Source organism: Tachypleus tridentatus, chromosome 11 (assembly GCF_004210375.1).
Source record: "Tachypleus tridentatus isolate NWPU-2018 chromosome 11, ASM421037v1, whole genome shotgun sequence".
NCBI classification, from domain to species: domain Eukaryota; kingdom Metazoa; phylum Arthropoda; class Merostomata; order Xiphosura; family Limulidae; genus Tachypleus; species Tachypleus tridentatus.
The window spans coordinates 33,329,517-33,354,547 of NC_134835.1; the positions used below are offsets into that span (position 1 = coordinate 33,329,517).

General features: G+C 30.5%; 1 protein-coding gene across 2 annotated transcripts in view; it reads left to right on the forward strand.

Annotated features, from left to right (window-relative positions):
• The window catches only part of LOC143231890 (CTD small phosphatase-like protein 2-B), a 55,349-nt gene extending 32,283 nt beyond the window's left edge, over nt 1–23,066 (forward strand). For both annotated transcript variants that reach the window (XM_076466667.1, XM_076466668.1), the window contains 10 exons: nt 4,851–4,995; nt 5,763–5,840; nt 6,649–6,759; nt 8,823–8,985; nt 11,410–11,521; nt 13,731–13,817; nt 14,925–15,067; nt 18,087–18,213; nt 19,125–19,220; nt 19,912–23,066. In XM_076466667.1, coding sequence (XP_076322782.1) covers nt 4,851–4,995; nt 5,763–5,840; nt 6,649–6,759; nt 8,823–8,985; nt 11,410–11,521; nt 13,731–13,817; nt 14,925–15,067; nt 18,087–18,213; nt 19,125–19,220; nt 19,912–19,977 — 1,128 coding nt within the window. In that variant the 3' untranslated portion in view covers nt 19,978–23,066. The remainder of the gene's footprint in view (nt 1–4,850; nt 4,996–5,762; nt 5,841–6,648; nt 6,760–8,822; nt 8,986–11,409; nt 11,522–13,730; nt 13,818–14,924; nt 15,068–18,086; nt 18,214–19,124; nt 19,221–19,911) is intronic.
• Nucleotides 23,067–25,031: the final 1,965 nt, after the last annotated feature.

Sequence of the window (25,031 nt, forward strand, 5' to 3'; positions counted from 1 at the left end):
TCTTAATACCAGTAAACACCTTTGGACTAACATATTTATCACTAAAGCTATAGAGCAAGCAACACTTCTTAATACCAGTAAACACCTTTGGACTAACATATTTATCACTAAAGCTATAGAGCAAACAACACTTCTTAATACCAGTAAACACCTTTGGACTAACATATTTATCACTAAAGCTACAGAGCAAACAACACTTCTTAATACCAGTAAACACCTTTGGACTAACATATTTATCACTAAAGCTATAGAGCAAGCAACACTTCTTAATGCCAGTAAACACCTTTGGACTAACATATTTATCACTAAAGCTATAGAGCAAACAACACTTCTTAATACCAGTAAACACCTTTGGACTAACATATTTATCACTAAAGCTATAGAGCAAGCAACACTTCTTAATACCAGTAAACACCTTTGGACTAACATATTTATCACTAAAGCTATAGAGCAAGCAACACTTCTTAATACCAGTAAACACCTTTGGACTAACATATTTATCACTAAAGCTATAGAGCAAGCAACACTTCTTAATGCCAGTAAACACCTTTGGACTAACATATTTATCACTAAAGCTATAGAGCAAACAACACTTCTTAATACCAGTAAACACCTTTGGACTAACATATTTATCACTAAAGCTATAGAGCAAGCAACACTTCTTAATGCCAGTAAACATCTTTGGACTAACATATTTATCACTAAAGCTATAGAGCAAGCAACACTTCTTAATACCAGTAAACACCTTTGGACTAACATATTTATCACTAAAGCTATAGAGCAAGCAACACTTCTTAATGCCAGTAAACACCTTTGGACTAACATATTTATCACTAAAGCTATAGAGCAAACAACACTTCTTAATACCAGTAAACACCTTTGGACTAACATATTTATCACTAAAGCTATAGAGCAAGCAACACTTCTTAATGCCAGTAAACACCTTTGGACTAACATATTTATCACTAAAGCTATAGAGCAAACAACACTTCTTAATACCAGTAAACACCTTTGGACTAACATATTTATCACTAAAGCTATAGAGCAAACAACACTTCTTAATGCCAGTAAACACCTTCGGACTAACATATTTATTACTAAAGCTATAGAGCAAACAACACTTAATACGTGTAAACACCTTTGGACTAACATATTTATCACTAAAGCTATAGAGCAAACAACACTTCCTAATACCAGTAAACACCTTTGGACTAACATATTTATCACTAAAGTTATAGAGCAAGCAACACTTCTTAATACCAGTAAACACCTTTGGACTAACATATTTATCACTAAAGCTATAGAGCAAGCAACACTTCTTAATGCCAGTAAACACCTTCGGACTAACATATTTATCACTAAAGCTATAGAGCAAACAACACTTCTTAATACGTGTAAACACCTTTGGACTAACATATTTATCACTAAAGCTATAGAGCAAACAACACTTCTTAATACCAGTAAACACCTTTGGACTAACATATTTATCACTAAAGCTATAGAGCAAACAACACTTCTTAATACCAGTAAACACCTTTGGACTAACATATTTATCACTAAAGCTATAGAGCAAACAACACTTCTTAATACCAGTAAACACCTTTGGACTAACATATTTATCACTAAAGCTATAGAGCAAACAACACTTCCTAATACCAGTAAACACCTTCGGACTAACATATTTATCACTAAAGCTACAGAGCAAACAACACTTCTAATACCAGTAAACACCTTTGGACTAACATATTTATCACTAAAGCTATAGAGCAAACAACACTTCTTAATACCAGTAAACACCTTTGGACTAACATATTTATCACTAAAGCTATAGAGCAAACAACACTTCTTAATACCAGTAAACACCTTTGGACTAACATATTTATCACTAAAGCTATAGAGCAAACAACACTTCCTAATACCAGTAAACACCTTTGGACTAACATATTTATCACTAAAGCTATAGAGCAAGCAACACTTCTTAATACCAGTAAACACCTTTGGACTAACATATTTATTACTAAAGCTATAGAGCAAACAACACTTCTTAATGCCAGTAAACACCTTTGGACTAACATATTTATCACTAAAGCTATAGAGCAAACAACACTTCTTAATACCAGTAAACACCTTTGGACTAACATATTTATCACTAAAGCTATAGAGCAAACAACACTTCTTAATACCAGTAAACACCTTTGGACTAACATATTTATTACTAAAGCTATAGAGCAAACAACACTTCTTAATACCAGTAAACACCTTTGGACTAACATATTTATCACTAAAGCTATAGAGCAAACAACACTTCTTAATACCAGTAAACACCTTTGGACTAACATATTTATCACTAAAGCTATAGAGCAAACAACACTTCTTAATGCCAGTAAACACCTTTGGACTAACATATTTATCACTAAAGCTATAGAGCAAACAACACTTCTTAATACCAGTAAACACCTTTGGACTAACATATTTATCACTAAAGCTATAGAGCAAACAACACTTCTTAATACCAGTAAACACCTTTGGACTAACATATTTATCACTAAAGCTATAGAGCAAACAACACTTCTTAATACCAGTAAACACTAACATATTTATCACTAAAGCTATAGAGCAAACAACACTTAATACGTGTAAACACCTTTGGACTAACATATTTATCACTAAAGCTATAGAGCAAACAACACTTCCTAATACCAGTAAACACCTTCGGACTAACATATTTATCACTAAAGCTATAGAGCAAACAACACTTCCTAATACCAGTAAACACCTTCGGACTAACATATTTATCACTAAAGCTATAGAGCAAACAACACTTCTTAATACCAGTAAACACCTTTGGACTAACATATTTATTACTAAAGCTATAGAGCAAACAACACTTCTTAATACCAGTAAACACCTTTGGACTAACATATTTATCACTAAAGCTATAGAGCAAACAACACTTCCTAATACCAGTAAACACCTTTGGACTAACATATTTATCACTAAAGCTATAGAGCAAACAACACTTCTTAATACCAGTAAACACCTTTGGACTAACATATTTATTACTAAAGCTATAGAGCAAACAACACTTCTTAATACCAGTAAACACCTTTGGACTAACATATTTATCACTAAAGCTATAGAGCAAACAACACTTCTTAATACCAGTAAACACCTTTGGACTAACATATTTATCACTAAAGCTATAGAGCAAACAACACTTCTTAATACCAGTAAACACCTTTGGACTAACATATTTATTACTAAAGCTATAGAGCAAACAACACTTCTTAATACCAGTAAACACCTTTGGACTAACATATTTATCACTAAAGCTATAGAGCAAACAACACTTCTTAATACCAGTAAACACCTTTGGACTAACATATTTATTACTAAAGCTATAGAGCAAGCAACACTTCTTAATGCCAGTAAACACCTTTGGACTAACATATTTATCACTAAAGCTATAGAGCAAACAACACTTCTTAATACCAGTAAACACCTTTGGACTAACATATTTATCACTAAAGCTATAGAGCAAGCAACACTTCTTAATACCTGTAAACACCTTTGGATTAACATATTTATCACTAAAGCTATAGAGCAAACAACACTTCTTAATACCTGTAAACCATTACATCTTTATGTAATACAATTTCTATTTCTATCTACAATTTCTAAAATTATTAATTAAGCTTGATCTTATGAATCAAATTTCAGAATAATAATCAACTTTTTAATGGTAACATTTATGAATGATATTTCTATTTTGTTTCTATGATTTTAACTTTACATGTTATACAGCTTCCTGTAATGTTTCTATAAAGACAGATAAAAGAATGGTTTATCTTAAAATGGAGCATCTCAATATTTCTGCTTCAGACAGTTAAGTAGACGTTAATTTTAACACTTTTGTATATGTTCTTTGTATTACTTTAGCACCTCTGATTCTCTGAACAAGCACATAAATGTCACAAATGATTCTTTGTTTCTTTGAATTTTTTTTCTGTGTTTACATGTGGTTGAATCAAAGAGAGATATAGTTTAAAATATATCTTGTTTTTATCTTTGTATAATGTCTTTGATTTAGACTTGTACTAAGTCAATGTTTATAAATATACCTTACACAGAAAGACAGTTTAAAACTTTCTTATCCATACGTGCTGGCTTGCAGATGTCAACTACCTAGCTTTCTTGGCTGAATAAATATACATTTGTTATCATCTTGCTCTGTTGCAGGACTTGTTTTGTAACAGTCATCATAGCTCAGTACTCTGGTACATATACAAGGCTTAGCATCAAGCAAGTTGTACAAGATTAGTAGCCTAAGGCTTTAGAAGTCAATATCCTAGTAATTTTTTTTATTGTGTGCACTGTGTAGCATATATCTTGCAAGTATCATTTGCATACAAACAGGGAAAGTTTAAGCTAACCAGAGTTTAGCTGTATAAATCTACAAAGATAATACAGCAAGATACATAATGCCCTTACACCACCTGCATGGCTGAAATTAAATTAGAAAAGTAGTATAGTGTTTGAAAGTGAAAGTGACTAACGTAAATGTTCTGGAACTGAGAGTCAACACCATACAAGATAAACTAATGTTAAGAAAATATACTGATGTTTTAATAATTTCAAAACTCTAGGTTACTTAAGTTTGTTCGTATGTCCGTATTTGTGTAAAATGTATTGTTTAATATTAATAAAAAAGCAGTTTTTCATTTGAAAAACAGTTTGTATTTTTAAAAGGTAATTAACATTTATCTTCTGTAAAACAAACTTACCGGACACCTAAGATATTAGCATTGACAGATTTAGGAGTATTTGACTCATGTAATTTACTTATATAGCACAACAAGAAGCAGATGCTCAAAAAACAAGAAGAAAGAGCAAACTTGCATTGGAACAACAAGCAAGAAAACATATGCTTCGATAATAAACTTATATCAAATATAGATAAAGAACATGTAACAGAAAGAGAGTCCATTATAAAGGGTGCGTATCTTAAAAGCTTTGATTTGTATTTTTTTTATACTGCTATTTCTAACTTTTGCACTTGTTTGTTTTTTCAACTGAAAGACTAGTTTTGAAAGTTCATATAAAAATAATATAATATAATATAATATAATAAAAAAATATATAATAAGTTATGTAAAAATAATACTTGTAAATGATAACACTTAGAGATCTCTAAAAGTGTGCATGTGTAGTGTGAAAATCATACTTATATGTTAACAGATTTTAGTTTGTTTATATGGAACATAATTCTTTCTGGTCAGCACAATTTTTGCAAATAAAAAATTATTAATTTCTATTAGATAAGTTTTAAGGTCTTTAGTGACTGTTTTTATTAATTATTAGAAGGAAATAATCATGTATTTTAATGACTCGTTTATCGCTGTTAGTTTATTGTAAACTAAAATTACATATAACAGAGTGTACAACATTGATGTAAAATAATTTATTTGAAACATACAAGAAGAAACACTCAAACATGTAGATTCTATGGAAAAATATTGTTAAACCTGATAGAAAATGTTTAAGACATATTGGTGTTTACATTTGTATATAAATATGTTTTTATGCTTTTGTATTTCATTTTTAAAATTATTCATTTTGGCCACTTCTTATGTAGTCTAATTAGGCTATAAACTTACTGAATACTAAAGTTATTTCATGTTTCCTTTAATTGGATAATTATTGTGTCAATTTTTTTGTGAAAGAGATGTGCAAAAATATGATTTTATGATGTGTCTTTTCAGAAACACTTTTGAATAATGAAATTGAGACACCAGATCCAGCAAGTGCACTGTTTTCACCCGTGTACCAGCTGCTGCAAGGTATAAAACGCTTAGTTTTCAAAAGCTTGCTGGTCTAAAATAATGTGAATTTTATGAAATACTCATTGAAGTCTATATAAATTACTTTTATCTAGTTCTTGATTGGGGTACACCTTCTGAACACAAAACCATCAACTTAACAAAGCTTTTCAAGTGTCACAGACTGTTCATTTAGGATGTACAGACAATGTAAAAATCTAAAGCATTTCTTAATGTTTATCTTTTTGGTTTTGAAATAAAATCTTGTAGGTTGAGTTAATATGAATTTTTGATTCATTCTGCAAGATGACAGTGGTACGTGGAAATTTCAATCCTTTGTTAAATGTATCTACAGAGAAAAAAAAAGATCAGTGTTCTTTTATTCAAGTTCTGTAAAATGATGTGATTATCTCTTTGTTCTTTTATTTAGATTCTGTAAATTGGTGTGATTACCTCTTCTTTTATTCAGATTTGGTAAATTGATGTGGTTACCTCTTTGTTCTTGTTCAGATTCTGAAAATTGATGTGATTACCTCTTTGTTCTTTTATTCAGATTCTGTAAATTGATGTGGTTACCTTTTTGTTCTTTTATTTATATTCTGTAAAATGATGTGGTTACCTCTTTGTTCTTTTATTCAGATTCTGTAAATTGATGTGGTTACCTTTTTGTTCTTTTATTCAGATTCTGTAAATTGATGTGGTTACCTTTTTGTTCTTTTATTTAGATTCTGTAAAATGATGTGGTTACCTCTTTGTTCTTTTATTCAGATTCAATTTACATGGATAAGAAACTGATTGAGTTTCGTAATAAAAACAATTCATGTTTCAGATTGCGAGGGAGACCTGGAGAAACCCAATATTACTTCATTAGAAGCTGCAGCTGTATCCAATGATGTTGAGTGTGTTGTGGATAGATCACCTTTTCCCTCGCACACAACAGGTGTGATTTATTTTTCCTTTCATGATTTTACTTCACAGATTTTTCTAATAATATAAAATAGAATAATAGTATTGTCATAGACACTTTTTCTTCTGTTACATTATTTTAACGTAAGATTATTAAAAGAAAACAATAAATACAATCGTGGTAGATGCTTGTATATACGCTGTATTTTGTACCAAAGCATATTAGCATATTTATTTGTGAATATTCTTATGGCTAAATAGCCATTAAATGACAATATATACTATAAAGTAACACAAATATGTATAGAATTCATACATCTGTAATATATTGTAATACGCTGTATTTTGTACCAAAGCATATTAGCATATTTATTTGTGAATATTCTTATGGCTAAATAGCCATTAAATGACAATATATACTATAAAGTAACACAAATATGTATAGAATTCATACATCTGTAATATATTGTAATTTTTGTCAATTTTAATTTTTGTTGTTGATGTTTAATGTTCTGTTAGATCTACATGTTTATAAACACATTTGTTTGTTCAATAAGGATTTACCTAATTTTGTTAAAAAAAATTGAGATATATCTTGACATTTGCTTTCTAAAATGCATAACATAGTTAAATGATATGTAGAACTATACACAGATGTTTCTCTACATTGTTGTACATTGAAGGCTCCAGTAAGAGGGCAAAAACCTCGCAAATAGTATATTCTAACATGGAAGCAAGTCTGTATGTGATGCTACATTTTAGTTGGTTTTATTTTTACCAGGCTTATTGTGTATTACTTTATGGTTAAATTTCTTTTTTTTTTACCAGTGTCCAACAATTATGTGATTATATAGCAAAATAAGCTTTGAAGTTGATAAAATAAGGCTTAGCATACTGGAAATGTTTTGTGGAATTTTAATGTCATGGTTTTGTACTTTTTAAGTCCAAGTTGATGTAGGTGCATTTTTTTCTTTTATTCAGAGTCAGTAAATTGATGTGTTTACCTTTTTGGTTTTTTATTCAGTCAGTAAATTGATGTGTTTACCTTTTTGTTTTTTATTCAAAGTCAGTAAATTGATGTATTTACCTTTTTGTTTTTTATTTAGAGTCAGTAAATTTATGTTTACCTTTTTGTTTTTTATTTAGAGTCAGTGAATTTATGTGTTCACCTTTTTGTTTTTTTATTCAGAGTCAGTAAATTTAAGTATTTAACTTTTTGTTTTTTTTATTCAGTCAGTAAATTGATGTATTTACCTTTTTGATTTTTTATTCAGAGTCAGTAAATTGATGTATTTACCTTTTTGTTTTTTTATTCAGAGTCAGTAAATTGATGTATTTAACTTTTTGTTTTTTTTATTCAGAGTCAGTAAATTAATGTAGATTCCTCTTTGTTCCTGTTTTAAAATTTGGTGAATTCATTTATTATGCTTTAAAGATTCACAATTATTATAACATATTTTTTTTTATTTTACAAGTACTAACCCCCCCCACATGCACACATCAACAGAGCTTCCTTTTTGAAAAGAGACAAGTTAATTCACAATTAATAATGTTACTATGAACTATTTCTGCATTGAAGTGATTTTGGCTAATGTTCTTAAGAAATTGTTTTGTTTGTATTGTGTTTGGCTATTAGGAAACATATTTTAGCCATGCCTGCAAACACTTATGACATTTACAATTTAATAAACTACTTTTCAGTCGATACACAATCAAGTGTTTTTTACATTGAATATAATTAATTAGTAGTTGCAGATAGCTATCACTTGTATAGTACATAGAAGATTATACAAATACAGACATAAATTGCACTGTAACTCTTTATGCCTAGTTTTGTAATGCTTTAGTTTGTTCATATGGTGTTAAGGCATGGTTCATTAGGCTTGTAATAAAGTTAAGTGTATAATATTTAACGTTCTTTTATAACTGAATAAAAGATAGAATATAATCTTTTTTTTTAAAATAAATACTTTTTAAGTCTAGGATATAAAGAAAATAGTAAATTGCAGCTGGTTTACTGTTTTATAATAAATATAATCATATAATCTTTGGTATATAAAAAAAGTTTCTGATGTCAAGTGTTCCTTTTATTCACAGTTTTGGAAATGCCTTGCGAGATCTCTGAAACCGAGGATGTTTCTTCAGCTAGAGTTTGCCATCCTGAGACATCACAGTATGATGTGCAAATATCAGTTTACAGTGCTGATTATTCTTCACCTCAGGAAACTGAAGTGGTTGATGAATGGGAGACGTTTGACCCGTGGGTTTTTAAAATATATATTAATAAGAATTCTTGTAATAAATAAATAATTGTTCACCTAAATGTATTAATGCTTTTGTCATTGGAAAACTGTTATTGAAAATGAGCCAAGTAACACATTTTGAGCCTCACAACATACTTATAGTCCATGTTTCCACATTCAGTCTTGCTTTATATGATGGCTGTGTTTCTTGATGATAACCCTGCAGTGGTCCTTGTATTCATGGATTTTTTTACATGCTACAAGACTTTGCTTACCATGGCTGGGGTATGACTTTTTGCAGGTCTCTATTACAATTTCCATGGTATCCCATGTTGATCAATACTCCTTTGTTTTCCAGTGTCATAGTGCTGATGAATAACCTCACACGAGATCCGTCTCCAGTATCACACTACTTAAAATATCCATACAAAGTCAGAACGTAAATCTGATACATACTATTTCACCCTAACTTTATATCAGATTGTTACATATGAAATGTCAGATTTTCAAGTGCAAATTTGAAATTCAGTCTCTAGTGGTGTTAAGAGAAGCATTATTATAAGTTTGTCAGGATAATATAGTATATTGTCTTATTCATTTCAAACTCAATTTATTATTTCAGAAACTAAATATTTATATTGATTTTTATCAGTGTGGATACAATTGATATTTTTTGTAATTTTCTTCTTCAAATTCAAGCTTACTCACAGTGTGGGGACAGCAGCTTGTAATATCAACCATGCATTCGATGATGGCACAGTTAATTGGTGCACAGCACATTGTTAGTTTAGGAGATTTTGCTCTGGTGTTACAAGCTCTGAAAAAGGGACTGTGGAACTATTTTCAGACATCTGTTACTGAGGAAGAATTGAAGGCCTTAGTTGAATCAGATACATGCCAAACCATGAGACAATTTGCTGAGAAACTAATGTTCATTATTGAACAGTCTTCAGACATCTTGAAACAATTGATATGGTGAAAAAGGTCAATAATTGGGTACCTCACGTGTTGACTGAAAACCATCAAACAAGACAAGTTGAAATCTGTTCTCTTCTTACTCACAACAAAAACAACCCATTTCTCCATGGAATTGTCACCTGTGATGAAAAATGGATTTTTTACGACAATCTACGATGATCCAGACAGTAGGTTGACTATGAAGAAGCTCTAAAACATGCCAAAACCAGTTGTTAATCCTAAGAAGCTTATGGTCATTAGGTGTGATCCATTATTCATTCTTAAATCCAGGATAAACAATTGCAGAAGAGAAATATTGTTGTAAACTTGAACTTATGCATCAGACATTGTCACCAAAACGTCCAGCAATGGTCAGTTGCAGTGGACCCATACTGCTTCATGACAATGCGTGACCTCATGTCTCTTGCATGTATTCAGTATGAAACTTTACCTCATTCACCATATTCACCACATCTTTCCCCTGCAGACTATCGCTTTAAACACTTGGACATTTTTTAAAGGAAAAAAACGTTTTCAAACCAAAAGTCAGTTGAAAGTGCCTTCTGAGACTTCATTGCACCAAAGGACATCAAATTCATTAAAGATAGCATTTATAAACTTACAGCTCATTAGTAGAAGTATATTGAGTCTAAACGAGCTTGGATTGATTAAATAAATTAAACAATATAAAGATGTACAAATTTCATATTTTCCTCTAAAAATCTGACATTTTGTATGTAACAGCCTGATATCAGCTGGGGCTCTCTCATAATTTCTGACTTGCTAATTCAAAATAATATAATATACTCATCTCTCCATGTTTAAAATTGATGCAAAAAGAAATGTTGAATGAGAACTAAACTAATTTATAGTTTGTTTGTTTTTAAGAATGTATTATAAATAATTAAATAGTTGTAAACTTTGAGAAAAAAAACAGTAAAAAAGATTAACTTGCATTTCAGAGAGTAAGTTGAGTACATTATAAGAATATAAATTAAACAAGGCATATTTATTACCCAAATTGAAGAAGATAAAAAACAAAAATTAAAACTGTGTTAAGCATTTTTATGGATAAAAAAACAAACAAGGAATTATTTTATTACTGATTGAGTCAGTAGTTCTAAAACCTTGAACCTTGTATATTTGTTATTTCTTAACCAAAATATGGTTAAATTGCAACTTCTATTGGATTTATTTTGTCAAACTTTATAATGTGTACATGGAACTGTCTGTTTTTCTAGTTGTTACTGTTCTACCATAATTCAGTTTTATAATGGTAATTCTACTAAATTCAGTTTATTAAGTTTTTCTGTGTATGTGTGAGCTTGTGTGTTTTCAGTTTTCAGAAAGAAGTTAGAAAATGTAATTGTGTGTTTTTGTATATAAAGTTATTGAACATTGTTTTGGGTGGAAAACCACATTTCATATGATGTACTTCATACAATTTCAGCTGTTTTCATTTTTCTATTTATCAAATTCTTCAGATATTACTTTATCAAACATCTGCCTCCACTTACCTCAGAAATGCTTGCCAGATGTCCAGCCTTGCCACTGAAAACTAGAAGTAGCCCTGAATTTTCTCTAGTGTTAGACTTGGTATGTAGCCCAAAGAAAGTCTCAGATAAGTAATCAACATTACGGTCTGCTATGTGATTTAATATATTTTCACAATTAACCTTTAATTACTTAAATAATATTTTGCTTTTTTTATTATTATTTGCATGTCTTCATAATTCTGAACACAAGTGTATAAACTACTTGCCACCCAGTGATTCAGCAACATATCTCTGGATTTACAATACTAGGTCAGCAACATATCTCTGGATTTACAATACTAGGTCAGCAACATATCTCTGGATTTACAATACTAGGTCAGCAACATATCTCTGGATTTACAATACTAGGTTTCTCATATAGGTTTAAATATTAGTACCTGTTATTTCTCTGTTATCGTTTTTGCTAATTTATTATTAACCAAACTTCTAAGTAATTTTTTTCCATTTTGTACTAGAATTATTTGAACTCAAAAATAACATATTTCATGACATTTTTATCTTTTCCTGGTTAAAAGTTTACCACCAGATTATCTTTTGTGGTTTCATTAAGTGCATCCACCTTCAATTATTTCAAAGGCCCCATTATACTTTGTCTTTAGGGTAAAATATTTTGGCTCAGCATGCACAGAGTTGGTTCAATGGAGACAGAATGTTGTTTGTAATTCGAAATTTACCACACACATCTACATGAAATGTGGCAAGTTTATATTTAGTTGTACGAGTCTATTGTACACGGAAAATTGGATGTGTTACAAAGGAATTTGTAGTTGAGATACGTGCATGAGTTGATTTCATCAGTCTGTATATTCACAGACTGTGGTAAGTTAAGAGTGTTTGCATGAAGACTAAATATGTTTCTCTCCACCATACAGTTTGTATATTTTGTTTTTGTAACATCCAAGATTTTAGAAATGTATACCTACAGTGTATTTCAGTATTCTAGTGTACTGTATCTGGTACAAACTCTTTTTTCTAACATGAACTTTTCCTAAATGAATAGTTTAGGGTAAAATGAATAACTGATAAATCTGATATCAAACACATAATACTGTGTTGAATGTAAAATTATGCAAATTTCATGACATACACTTTGACCCTCACATGTACGCTTATACAGTTACGACAGAAAGTGTTTGAACCCCTGCGTCGTGAGTAGTTTTTTCCTCGTAACGTAAAAAGTATCATGATTAGGATAATGAAAGTATAGTATATTATAAATATTATACTAACACACATCTGCATAAATTTTTGTTTAAATTGAACGACAAATAAACTGTTTATAAACAAATAACCAAACATAAGAGAGGCAGAAAGTGTTCGTGCGTCTACTTTAATGATCAGTTGTATAGCTTTTCAGGTGAATTACTTGGCACAATCTCTTCTCATAGCCCTCCATGATTGTTTGACAGTACTCGACTGGTATTTTCTTCCATTCTTCTTTACAGAAGGCCTTTAACTCTTGCAAGTTTTTCGGATAACACTCATGAACCCTGGTCTTCAACTCGTGCCACATGTTTTCAATTGGGTTGAGATCAGGTGACTGCGATGGCCACTCCAGAACGCTTATATGGTTCCTCTGCAACAAGGATGGAGCATATTTTGATGTGTGCTTAGGGTCACTGTCGTGCTGGCAGATCCAACAACGCCCATTAGAATACTTATATTTTAAAATTAATCCATATACTTGTAATCTTTATGAAATGATTCCATCAACACAGTCCAATCTTCCTAATTATAGCAATCCATAACTAAATATATGGACTGGGTGCAGCAAGTGGTTAACATGCTGGACTGTGGATGTGAGGACTTTAGTTTATGTCTTTTTGCCTTAGAGTTGTGCTCTGCTTTTCATTGCTGTAGTGCATTATAAGAGTGATGGACAAATCCACTGTTCTGTTGAAGTAACACAAGAGTTGACAGTGGATACCATAGAGTATTGGCTAGTTGCTTTCCATTTATTCCATAAGTTTAAGATTAGGCATGGCTGGTATCGATGGTCAACGTGTAGTAGTCTTGCACAGGTATTTGAAGAAAAACAAAAAAGTGCAAACGTTTTATTTAATATCATTTTTTCCAGTGATTTTCGTTTTTGTTAACTTCATCAGATATGTCATCTGGTTAAAAAAATGTTTAATTTTATATATATATACTGTATTAAGTACAAATTGTGTCATATGATTTCAAATTGCTGCACATACATATTACATTGAAGTGTTATAAGTTCTATTATGGTTCATGTATAATTTCAGGATGAGACATTGGTCCATTGCAGCCTAACGGAACTTGAAGATGCCACTTTTACGTTTCCTGTTACCTTCCAGGAGGTTGATTATAAGGTCAGTTTTGTGTTAACCACTGTTTTCACCTGTTCTTTTGTATTTTTATGGTGTCTGAATAGTTACTGATGCATGAGATAATTATATCTTCAGTCTGTTTTATATCCATTTAGTAGTCTACTGTTGTTTGATAGAAAGTTTAGAAAAAAGATAGCGTTAAAAGTGTTGTGTTATTGATTGATTTGAAAATCGCACGGAATGTGAGATATTTACTGTGATCTTTAATTTTGTATTCAGAACATTTTCAAATGTATGTGATTATTTTACTCTAAAATTAGCTATTTTTAAAGCAAATATTTATTCATAAGAGATAGAACAGCTGTGATCTGGCAAAAGTACTTGAACCACCCACTTGGAACTTGTGGAGTTTTTCTTTCACTTATGATGTAAAAGGGAGAAGTGTTATGATATTGAATCATGTTTATTTAGAGTGGATAACCTGTTCACAGACTTTATATTCTGAATTAAATTATCATTTTGTCAGAATACTAGTCCATCATATATATATAAACTGTTTAGTCTGCCCATCAGTATTACATCCTTATCACATAAACTCTAGTAAATTGTGTTTTTATTTTATTTCTATAATATTGTTGAACAATTCATAATGAATAAAGACACCTATATTTTGCAATCTGTAATAATTTTAGGGTAAATAGAATTTCAGTTCAGGCTAGCAACATTTCTGATGTCTGCTTGTCTGTACACTTTTGAACTGGCTCAAGGTCTTTCTTATGTTTCATGCATTAAGTTTCATTACAGTTTAGTAAAACACAGCTTAAGATAATAAATTATACAGATGCATTAAGTTTTATACAAATATACCTGTATGATGTAAAGTTCAGTTGTATTTATTCTTAGCCTCTTATGGGAGGAAGATGGGTGAATTGATTGCCACATCACCAGTGAAATACTAAGAGATTTATATATATTTGTGTAACTATTTAATTTCTAAATGATATAAATTGTTAGTTGTAGTAACGTTACTTTGATCCAATACATGTATTGTCTTTAGTTTTTTTTCCATTTGATTATAATTGATAGATTTTTGTTTGACCGAATATGTCACCTACTAATAAAATGTGTAATTTCTCTCCATTTTCTAAGGTTTATGTGCGTACTAGACCATTTTTTCGGGAGTTTTTGGAGCATGTTTCCAAGATATTTGAAGTGATTTTATTCACAGCATCCAAAAAAGTTTATGCTGACAAGCTGTTAAATTTACTAGACCCTGGCAGAAAATTAATAAAGTAAGGAAACATAGTTGTACAAAACTTTAGAACTCTCGTCTTTTTCATGTCTATATTGAAAGTTTAAGATCTTCTTAGATGGAATTATTAATCCTGTATCAGGTATTTGATTTTGTGTTTTAAAAACACAGTTTAAAAGGTAATCAGAACATCAGATAGAAATTAAAGTTTTATGTAATGTACACTTAAAGGTTTTGAACACTGAATGAATAAATTATATGAAAAAGAACTTATAAAAAGGTTTTTTTTCCCATATGAAATTCACAGGAAAACCTTTTGAAAAAAGTAACCATATTTCAAAAAAAATATTTTTGATGTGTTAGTTTACTGCTAAAATGACAGTAAAGTTATGAACAGTTTCTTACAGGGATTTTACACTTAAATGGAAATGTTCTTTTATTTACCTCGAAACACAACGTTTTGATGTATTTGGATTGAAAATGACTGCTGAACGAATAATAAGTGATTGATTTGTTTTTTATTTAACCAGTAGAAAATTAAGTATTATCTAGTAATCTTTAACAATTTCTTTTATTTAGCTCATTTGAGAAATAATAAAAAAAACTAACTTCAATAACTTGACATTTGTTTTTATCTATAAATTATGGAAAATACATAAGTAATTAACATCAAAGTTTTCAAAACACAGGTGGTAGACACATGAACTTGGAAATAATTGAGGTACTGATGAATAACCAGAAAGCACTTGCTGTACTAGGTTTTCAAATAACAAAAAAGATTGTTACTAAGTTTACCAGTTCTAATGTAAACAGAAATGACTAATATTGTTAGTAATGGCACTAAAGTTACTTTTTCTATTCAACATTTCCTTCTTTCCATTTTCCATTGGTCGATCATATAGAAATTTTGATATTTTGGTGGAAACTTCAAGTAAGTGAAAAGAAACATCTGTACAAATTTCTCATATAAAATTTGATATAAGTTTTAGAGTTTTTCCTCTGACTTCATAAAATGGAATGAAACTTTTTTTTTTAATACATTGTTGAAAAGTTTCCCCAAAGCAAGGCTACTTTCACTCTGGGCCACTTCTTTATTTTCACAGAGAGAATGGTTTACAACATGATAATAACATCTAGGATGCTGTGCTCACATTGTAGAAAAAAACTAACTGTTCTTCAACTAGTTCTTATAACTTGTTGGTTGAGGTCTGAAAGTCATGTCTGTCAAACAATGAAGAATGTAAGATAGCAAAAGTGAGAGAAACACAGTATCTTACAAATCATTGTTTTTCTACCTGTTATTAAGAACAATGCATCATATTCTTACTTTCCTTCTTGTTTAAAGATTCTTCTCATTTATTTGGGTTCTCACATTTTTAGTCAATTATTCTGATTATTTTAACGGGAACAGCTGAGCAACCTTCCTATGACTTCATCCCAAGTACTTGGATATCAACAACCATCACATCTATCCTAACTTTGCACTTGACACTGAGACTAGGGTAAACATGGTTTTCAGACATTCTTCCAGATTCACATATCTTTTTCAAGAGTCTCAGATTGTTAGGGTCTAACTTTCAGAGTCTCAGTGAGATTTTCAAGGATCCCGAACTAACTTTCAAGAGTCTCAGTGAGATTTTCAAGGATCCCAAACTAACTTTCAAGAGTCTCAGTGAGATTTTCAAGGATCCTGAACTAGACTTTCAGGAGAGACTCTCAGTGAGATTTTCATCCTGTGACTCTCAGTGATTTTCAAGGATCCTGAACTAACTCTCAAGAGTCTCAAGGAGTGAGATTTTCAAGGATCCTGAACTCAAGACTTTCAAGAGTGAACTAACTTTCAAGAGTCTCAGTGAGATTTTCAAGGATCCTGAACTGACTCTCAAGAGTCTCAGTGAGATTTTCAAGGATCCTGAACTGACTTTCAAGAGTCTCAGTGAGATTTTCAAGGATCCTGAACTGACTCTCAAGAGTCTCAGTGAGATTTTCAAGGATCCTGAACTAACTCTCAAGAGTCTCAGTGAGATTTTCAAGGATCCTGAACTAACTCTCAAGAGTTCCATAAGAAGAATTTAATAAACTCAAAAGAAAGCAGGTCAATGTAAATGAACAACTTTATTTTACTTTACCTAAAAGATCTCAAATTTAACCTTTTAGTTACTTTTATAATAATAATAAGTAAAGTGCACAAATGAAAAACAACAAATAAAGTACTTACTTGGGCTTTTTTTTGTTCCTGCACTGTTTATTAAACTTAACCCTACATCTTTTTTTTTATATTAATGGTGCTATTGCATTAGATAATTTCAATGCAATTAAATATTGTGCAATAGAACACAGAATAATAACACTCAAATAGGAAACAATGTTCCATAACTATCAGATTTTTTTTCTGTTTTCTTATTTTTAACTGTGGGGCAAAACCTTTAAAAATTCAACTAAGTTTGTTGTCAGTGTATTTCCTACGGAAATAAAGTTTGAATTGGAAGGAAAATAAACAGTTCTTTCAACAGAAAATGTAATGTAATTTGTTCTTTGATAGAGAAAAACTATATGCTGTTTAGTTTGTTATGGTACAAAGGTCAAAGCAAAGTATGCTTGCCTTGCACATGTGGCATTTAATGGCATGTTTTGGGTATCTGGTGGGGTCAAATCTCATGCATCCTCACACATTTTCATGTGTATGGGACCTGGAAGTTTGGGTTAGCTAGATCCCAATGTTTGTTGAGTTGGTTATCACTTAAAACAAGTCTTATAAAGGAAACTTGACAAATGGCAATGCGCTTTCACCAAAATCTTGACACAAACGAAGAATTTATTTTCAAATGAATATTCCTTTGTGATAGGTGAACCAATTAGAACAACAGTTGTATTCTTAAAAAGCTCTAATACTAATTAAATAATGATTGAAAAGTAATTTTAATATTTTTTTATCATTTGCCAAATAGTAGGATGTTCAGAATAGTCACTAATTTCTTAATGATAAACTTACAATTTTAAGGTTAAATTGCAAAACCAAAACTTATTGTGGTAAGCTTATTTTACTTTCTGAATAACAGGTTTAGACTCTTCAGGGAACACTGTGTGTTCATTAGTGGAAACTATATCAAAGATCTGAGCATTCTAGGTCGTGATCTCTCCAAGACTGTCATTGTGGATAATTCACCCCAAGCCTTTGGCTATCAGGTACGAATCAGAATATTAGGTCAAATACTAAAATGTAAAGTACTGAAAACTAAAACAAAGTTTTTCTTTTGTATTTATGTTCCCAAGAAAATACATATGCTTGTAAAATGCAACAACAGGTAGACCCAACAGAAATGTTTTCTATTTAATACTTTTACAGAACTTTATAAAGAGAGTTATAATAATGCTTGCAGTTAATTGTGTATACATTGCTCAAAAAGACTTAGACTTAGTGTCACCCTATCCTACTTCTGTTGTAATAGGATGTCTTACAGGTATTAACTTGTTTCTCTGTAATAATATGTTACAGTATATTCATTCTTGGTCAGCCAAGAATTGGTTTCTGGTGATGTTCTTTAGTTCCTTCCTTCTAGTTTGCCAATTCATAATTATGATGGCTATAAACATATACCTTAAGATAAAATTTATGATACTATCAGTTATTAACAGTTTTTCTCACGTCATCGAGGGGCCGTGAAAAACAGAAGTCTGAGAAGAAAAGTGATTATTTCTGGCATCTAATCCAATTGACAGAGATATTAAAATGGCAAATTAAACATACATTTAATGAAATTGGTTGATCCGTAATGTTACTGTAAACATATAAATGTGAAATCTATTCTAACGCACTGAAATAACTTTGAAGGGAAATAATGAAAAAATGGTAAAAAAACATTTGCCAGTGGAAGAAACAATTATCTGAACTCAAGAATTAACATACTTATCAAACACAGTTAGCCAATAATGTTTTGTATATATATATATAAAAAAGTATTGAATAACAAACTTTGTATACACAAAATTAGCTTTTCTTATTAAAATCTTTAGTACAAGCCAGTTTTTAAAGTAAAAATTATCCTGATATTTCTGTCAGTTTTATCAAATCAAGAATATTGTTATTTCTTTTCTAGCTTGAAAATGGCATCCCAATAGAAAGCTGGTTCGTTGACAGAAACGACAAAGAGTTGTTGAAGTTGATACCATTTTTAGAGAGTCTTGTAGCTATGGTAACTAACTTGATTTCGTATAAGCTTCAGCTGTGTGCAAGCTATGGTTCAAGTATTAATATTGTATTTTATATATTCCATTTGGAAAGATTATTTCTTTTAGTATTCTTTGATGCAAGTCGATAACAAGTTTTGTGGGAAAAGTGTCATAAATTTCATTTTAAGTAGTTTTTGCTTCATGAAAAAGACTAGCATACAGTAGTACTTGAAAGTAACTTAACTAAACTCACCTGTTGCATTTACTGCTATCATTTATGTAAATTTTCAACCATGCATTGATTGTAACATGTAGGTTTGATAACTTGAATGGACTGCAGTGGAAAGAAACAATATTCTAACTTCTGTTATTACTGTCTTTCATCATGACGGATGAGTGAACCACTTATTTCTATATGCCTGCTAACTAATATTTTCATTTACTCTGTTAAGATGTTGCTTTGACATACGGTCATTGTAACACATGCTTATTTGTGTATTCCTGGGTTTTGAATGTGTTTAAGGTCTGTGTATTTTGGATAGCTATTTTCAAGCAATAATGTATCTTGAGTTAGTCATTTGCAGGATTTATAAGCCTAGTGACGAACCTTTCTTCATAACTGTGAAAATCAGACATGTAAATAAACATTGGATAAGTCTTGCCTTAAAGTATCTTAAAACACTTCTGAATAAGGTTTTTTGTTGTTTCTTTCAGAATCAAGATGTTCGGCCACATATCTGTAACAAATACCATTTAGCTAGCTTTCTTCCGACCGATTAACCCACCCATAACCAGAAGCCCACTGTTCACAAGAGAATATCATCGCACTGTATTGGAATCAATATTGTCTGTTTCGTTTTGTCAGTAGATCAAGGGTGCTTTCTGTTGAATAGTGTTAAAAATCTTTGTTTTCATTCATATATCTTTAAATGCATATGTATTTAGGATCATGTGGCACTGTTTGAATTTCATTTTGTCTTAGACGAATTGCACAAACGAAAGAGTTTATATATGAAATGGACCTTCTGACATCCTAGCAAAACTGTAGAACAGTAGACATGTGGTAAATCAATCCATTGAAGCAAAAAAAAATGATTTTGTAACACTTGGGCCATTTTTCTGATCAGTCTTTCATCATGGAAAACAGATGGAAAAAATTTGGCTTCTAGAAATGCCTTGTATACATATATATAAGTAAGGTTTATATAAAGGTTTTAGTCATCTGTTTAACCTAATAAAGTTCAGTATAATAACTGATATCATCAGTAGACCAGTTAAGAACTTTACAATCTAGTTGGGGGAATACATGAAACCACACAGACTTTAAATATCACAATGTAGCTTTGAACCTTTGTGTTTTTAAACAATCAAGATGAATGTCCTAATCAGCAAAAGATAGTAAATGTATATAAATTTTAAACTCTTTTTAATCGATGTAGGCTTCTTAATCCCAATGTAATTAAAAAAAAAAATATATATATATATATATACATTATGATACTTACAGTTTCATTATATGAAAATAGTCTTTGTACAAAGTAGATTTTCTTACTGAAAGCTTTTGTACATATACAACTTTGGACTGCAACTAAGCGTGTAATCTCCTTTGACAAATGTTTAGACAGATAGTCAGATGCCAGTCTTTTAATTATTTTTTTTCCACTAAAAGGAGAAAGAGAGGAGGTCCTTTATTGCCATAAGGCATATGTATCTTTATTCATTCTGTAGAAGAGTTTTTATATTGAAATGTACAAATATAAAGTCCTGAGAGAACTCAGTGTTTTGAACTCACAACTGCTCCATTGAAATGTTCAAGTACCCAGTTATAGAAAATATTTTGCTTAAAGACACTAATTAATAGATAACACAAAAATATTTTCTGTGATGTTATGAAGTGAAAAAATAGGACATTCTGTGATTTCAGGTACATTAATAAAGTTTTTCTTTAGTGATAAAGGAAGACATATGCAAGAAGGTTGCTCATTACTCTGACGTGTTAACTGTTGTGTTCATCTATCTCTTGGACGTTTCTATAATTGTCAGAAATAATTTGTTTTTCGAAATTGCATTTAAGTTTGTGAATCACTCATAATTTTAAGAACTGCAAAACCACACATACCTTAAGTCCTGGTAATGTTTATTAAACTTGCAACTAGTTTTGTAATGTGCAGCTAGAATATGTGACTTTTACCTTCCTTCTCAAACTAGCAACAAGAATATTATTTAATAAATACATGACAAATATTTGGCTTCACTCAGTGGGCTACACATAAGCATTACTTTGCTGGACAACTCTGATTTGAAAACAAAAAATTAAGTCTGAAAAAAACCCACAAAAGAACAACTGATCACCTGGTGTGTGTTTTTTTCCCCCTCTGGAAAAAAAACTTTATATGGCCTAAAATTTGAATTCATGTTATCAATTAACAAAGTTATTTTTATTCTTTCATCTTAATATATACATTTCATTCTTAAAACTGACATATTTGTACTGTTTTCTGTACAGATCATCAATATTGATGTGTGTATGGTTTTATTTTATCACTTAAAATCTTTTAATTTATTTAAATGTACTATTTCTTTGGGAAGTATTGCTTATGACACCATCTTCTGTTATTTTATATGACATTTAAAATTTTCTCTTGATTCTGTTTCTTATGATGTATCTGAAATATTTATCATAAACTCATAAAGCATGGTAAAACTCACACCAAACTATATCTACCACCCTGTACTAAGAAACTTCCTCAACAATTCGAACTTCTTATTACTTAGGACCAAAGAAATTTATAAAAGCAACTTATGAAAAATTGTTACTTTTGTTTTTATTTTCACTTAGGTATTAAGTGTATATCAGAATTTTTAATCAAACCTAAAATTCATTTGTTTTACAGAATACTTTAACTACTTTGCATAGTGCATTTGTTTCTTATGTTAAGATGTGAAATGTGGCTCGAAGGTTTAAATATTTCATTTTATATATAAGGTGGTCTTTCAACGTACCACCCACATCTTTATAAGACTTGCTGTTTTATACTTTTGAGCACTAATGGGATCAAAGCAGTCACTGAAAAATATTTTGTTTATCCGTAAAAGCTGCTGTCTTAATTGCTAAAAAATGTTCCTCAGGAAAGTATGGTATTTTAGGGTGAAGAGCTCATAAGAAAGCAATGATTTTTGCCATTATTAAAAGCCTAAATATGTCAATGGATTGATTGTGTGTATGAAATTTACTATTCAGCAATAGACGTATGGCTTGTAGATTTAAAGAACTTTGTGTGTGGACTTACTATTTTAAATATTTAGAATAATTGTTGTATTTTTAGCCATTTAAAGTAATCATAGAAAATTTTTATCCAGATTATTTATATACAGTGTACAACCATGTTGAGTGAGTATGTGGAGATGCATTCTTTGAAAAAGTTACACGAAAACAAACTAAATTACTTTATTCAAGGTAAAAACATATTTTTGTCATATATTGTTCCATCGTAGTAAAGAAGTTAGCATGTTAATAATATTACAAGTTGACAGATTAGCTAGTTTATTAAAAGGCATTTTAGAATAAGTAAGGGAATTAGTGGTTTTGTGTAAAGCCAAGGTATTTGAGCTAATCAATTTTTTTGTAGCATTGGGTTGTAAACAAAAAGGGTAAATGAGCCAATGAAAGCATAGTAATATTCCAACACATACATAATGCAGAATTTAAAGATGGTTTATTTTTGGAACTCTTCTTCTGTAAGCTGCTTAGGGTTCAAAACAAAAATAATCCTTGTGTATAGGTGTGTGTTGATTTTCTCATTGCACAGTGAATTTTATCTGTGTACAAAAACAACATATTTTGCAGAGAAATAAATGTTTGTTGGCAATTGTGACTGGCTGACTTATTTTCAGAAGTAAATTATCAAATTTTAAACTGTGCATCGGTCATAAAAGATGCTAAAATACAAGAACCACTTTTGTGTGAGATATCTAGCATCGTGGCTGGATGTCCATCTTATGTCTCATGACTAATCAGAATTATTCTAACAATGAGTAAAATTATTATAAAAATAATAAACCTTACCATTTTTGTGGACTCTGATAATGGGAAGATAATCCATTGTGAAGTGGGTTCAAATTCCTGTCGCACCAAACATACTTGCCCTTTCAGTCGTGACGGTTAATCCCACTATTCGCTGGTAAATGAGTAGCCCAAGAGTTGGCGGTGGGTGGTGACGACTGGCTGCCTTCCCTCTTGTTTTACACTGCTAAATTAAGGACGGCTAGCACAGATAGCCCTTGAGTACCTTTGTGCAAAATTAAAAGAAAACCAAACACAAAGAAAGTGTTAACCACTGGCAATGACCTAATTTATTCCAAAGTTTTAGGTTAAAATTATCTTTAGAGAGTAGGTCCTGCCAATTAAATAGGCTTCAGAAAACCAAACAAAAAAATCTGAAGTTATATTTTGTCTCCATAATGATACTAATAAATAAACAACCTAGTTCTAGAGTATAACCATTAAATGTATATATATTCAAAGCGATTTGAGACACATATCTGTCTGACTTGATATTTCAACGTAAGATTAAGGACAAGTTAACCCTCAGTTTTTGTGCTGGTCTTTCATCCGTAAGCTAATGATTAAACCAAACAAATGGTTACAATAACAATTTAATGATTTTCTTCATATTGGTTGCTCTCATCTATAACTAAAACTATGTTTTCATTTCTCCAAATATATTTCCACTTCTTTTGAACACCAACATATGCTATAACACATTATGTAAAATGGACAGGGTTCAACGTGTATCTCTTAATTTAAATTTTATGACTATGCAGGCAAATGTTTCACAGGACCATTAGGCACTGCTGCCTGTTGGCGACATAAGTTAAACATTAATTATCATTTCTCTCCATTATTTGTTTTATGTACTGCATAAGTTATTTACAATTTGTATCACATATTTATGGATCCAGCAAAACTTTAAAACCCAAGTCAAATTAAGTACATTATGCATTTCTTGTATGGAAAGAATATTTTATACGAGTTATTCTGAAGAATATTTTTAATCTACTGTTTTTGCCAGAACAGAACTATATGCACATATATGAAAATAAAATAATTTTCGAACCTTTGTTAAGACTACTATACCTGTAGATTAGGCCTTATTATTTATCAAGGTTATGGAATATGTTAATAGAAACATTTATTTTGATATTCCGCTATTTGTTCGCTGTGACACATTTCCCATGAAGCATTTTCAAAATGAGATAAAAAATATTGCAAGATAACTTTTTAAAAACCACTTTGTCATATGTTAAGTATTTTACAATGGCTGATTTCTAGTAATCAAACCACTACAATTTTTGTCTGTCTTTTTGAACAGTTAAATGCCACTTGTAGCAATGACTTGTGCTACCACCTGCTGCTATAACTATTAAAACGAAAAATAAATTGTAAATCACATAAATATATGTGTCTGCGTTTTTCAGATATAAATTAGTAAATACCGTTTTTTATCACCTAGGAGTCATATTTAACTATTTCTTATAAAATGGAGATACAGAATAAAAATTATGTAACTTTGTATCCGATGGCAAAAAAACAATACAGTTTGTTGATGAAGCTTAAATCTTGTCAATTTATAATGTAGTTTGAAACCTATATAATTGTGGAAAGATTACTAATGATAATAGTCCGTAACCCCAATCAAACAAATTAAATTTGATCAAATCGAATTGCTTAATTTTTTGGACCTAACTATGCATTCGAAAAAAAAAAAAGACAAGTTTAATAATAATGTGTGTTTTCTTACAGCAAAACAACACTGGGCTATCTGCTGAATCCA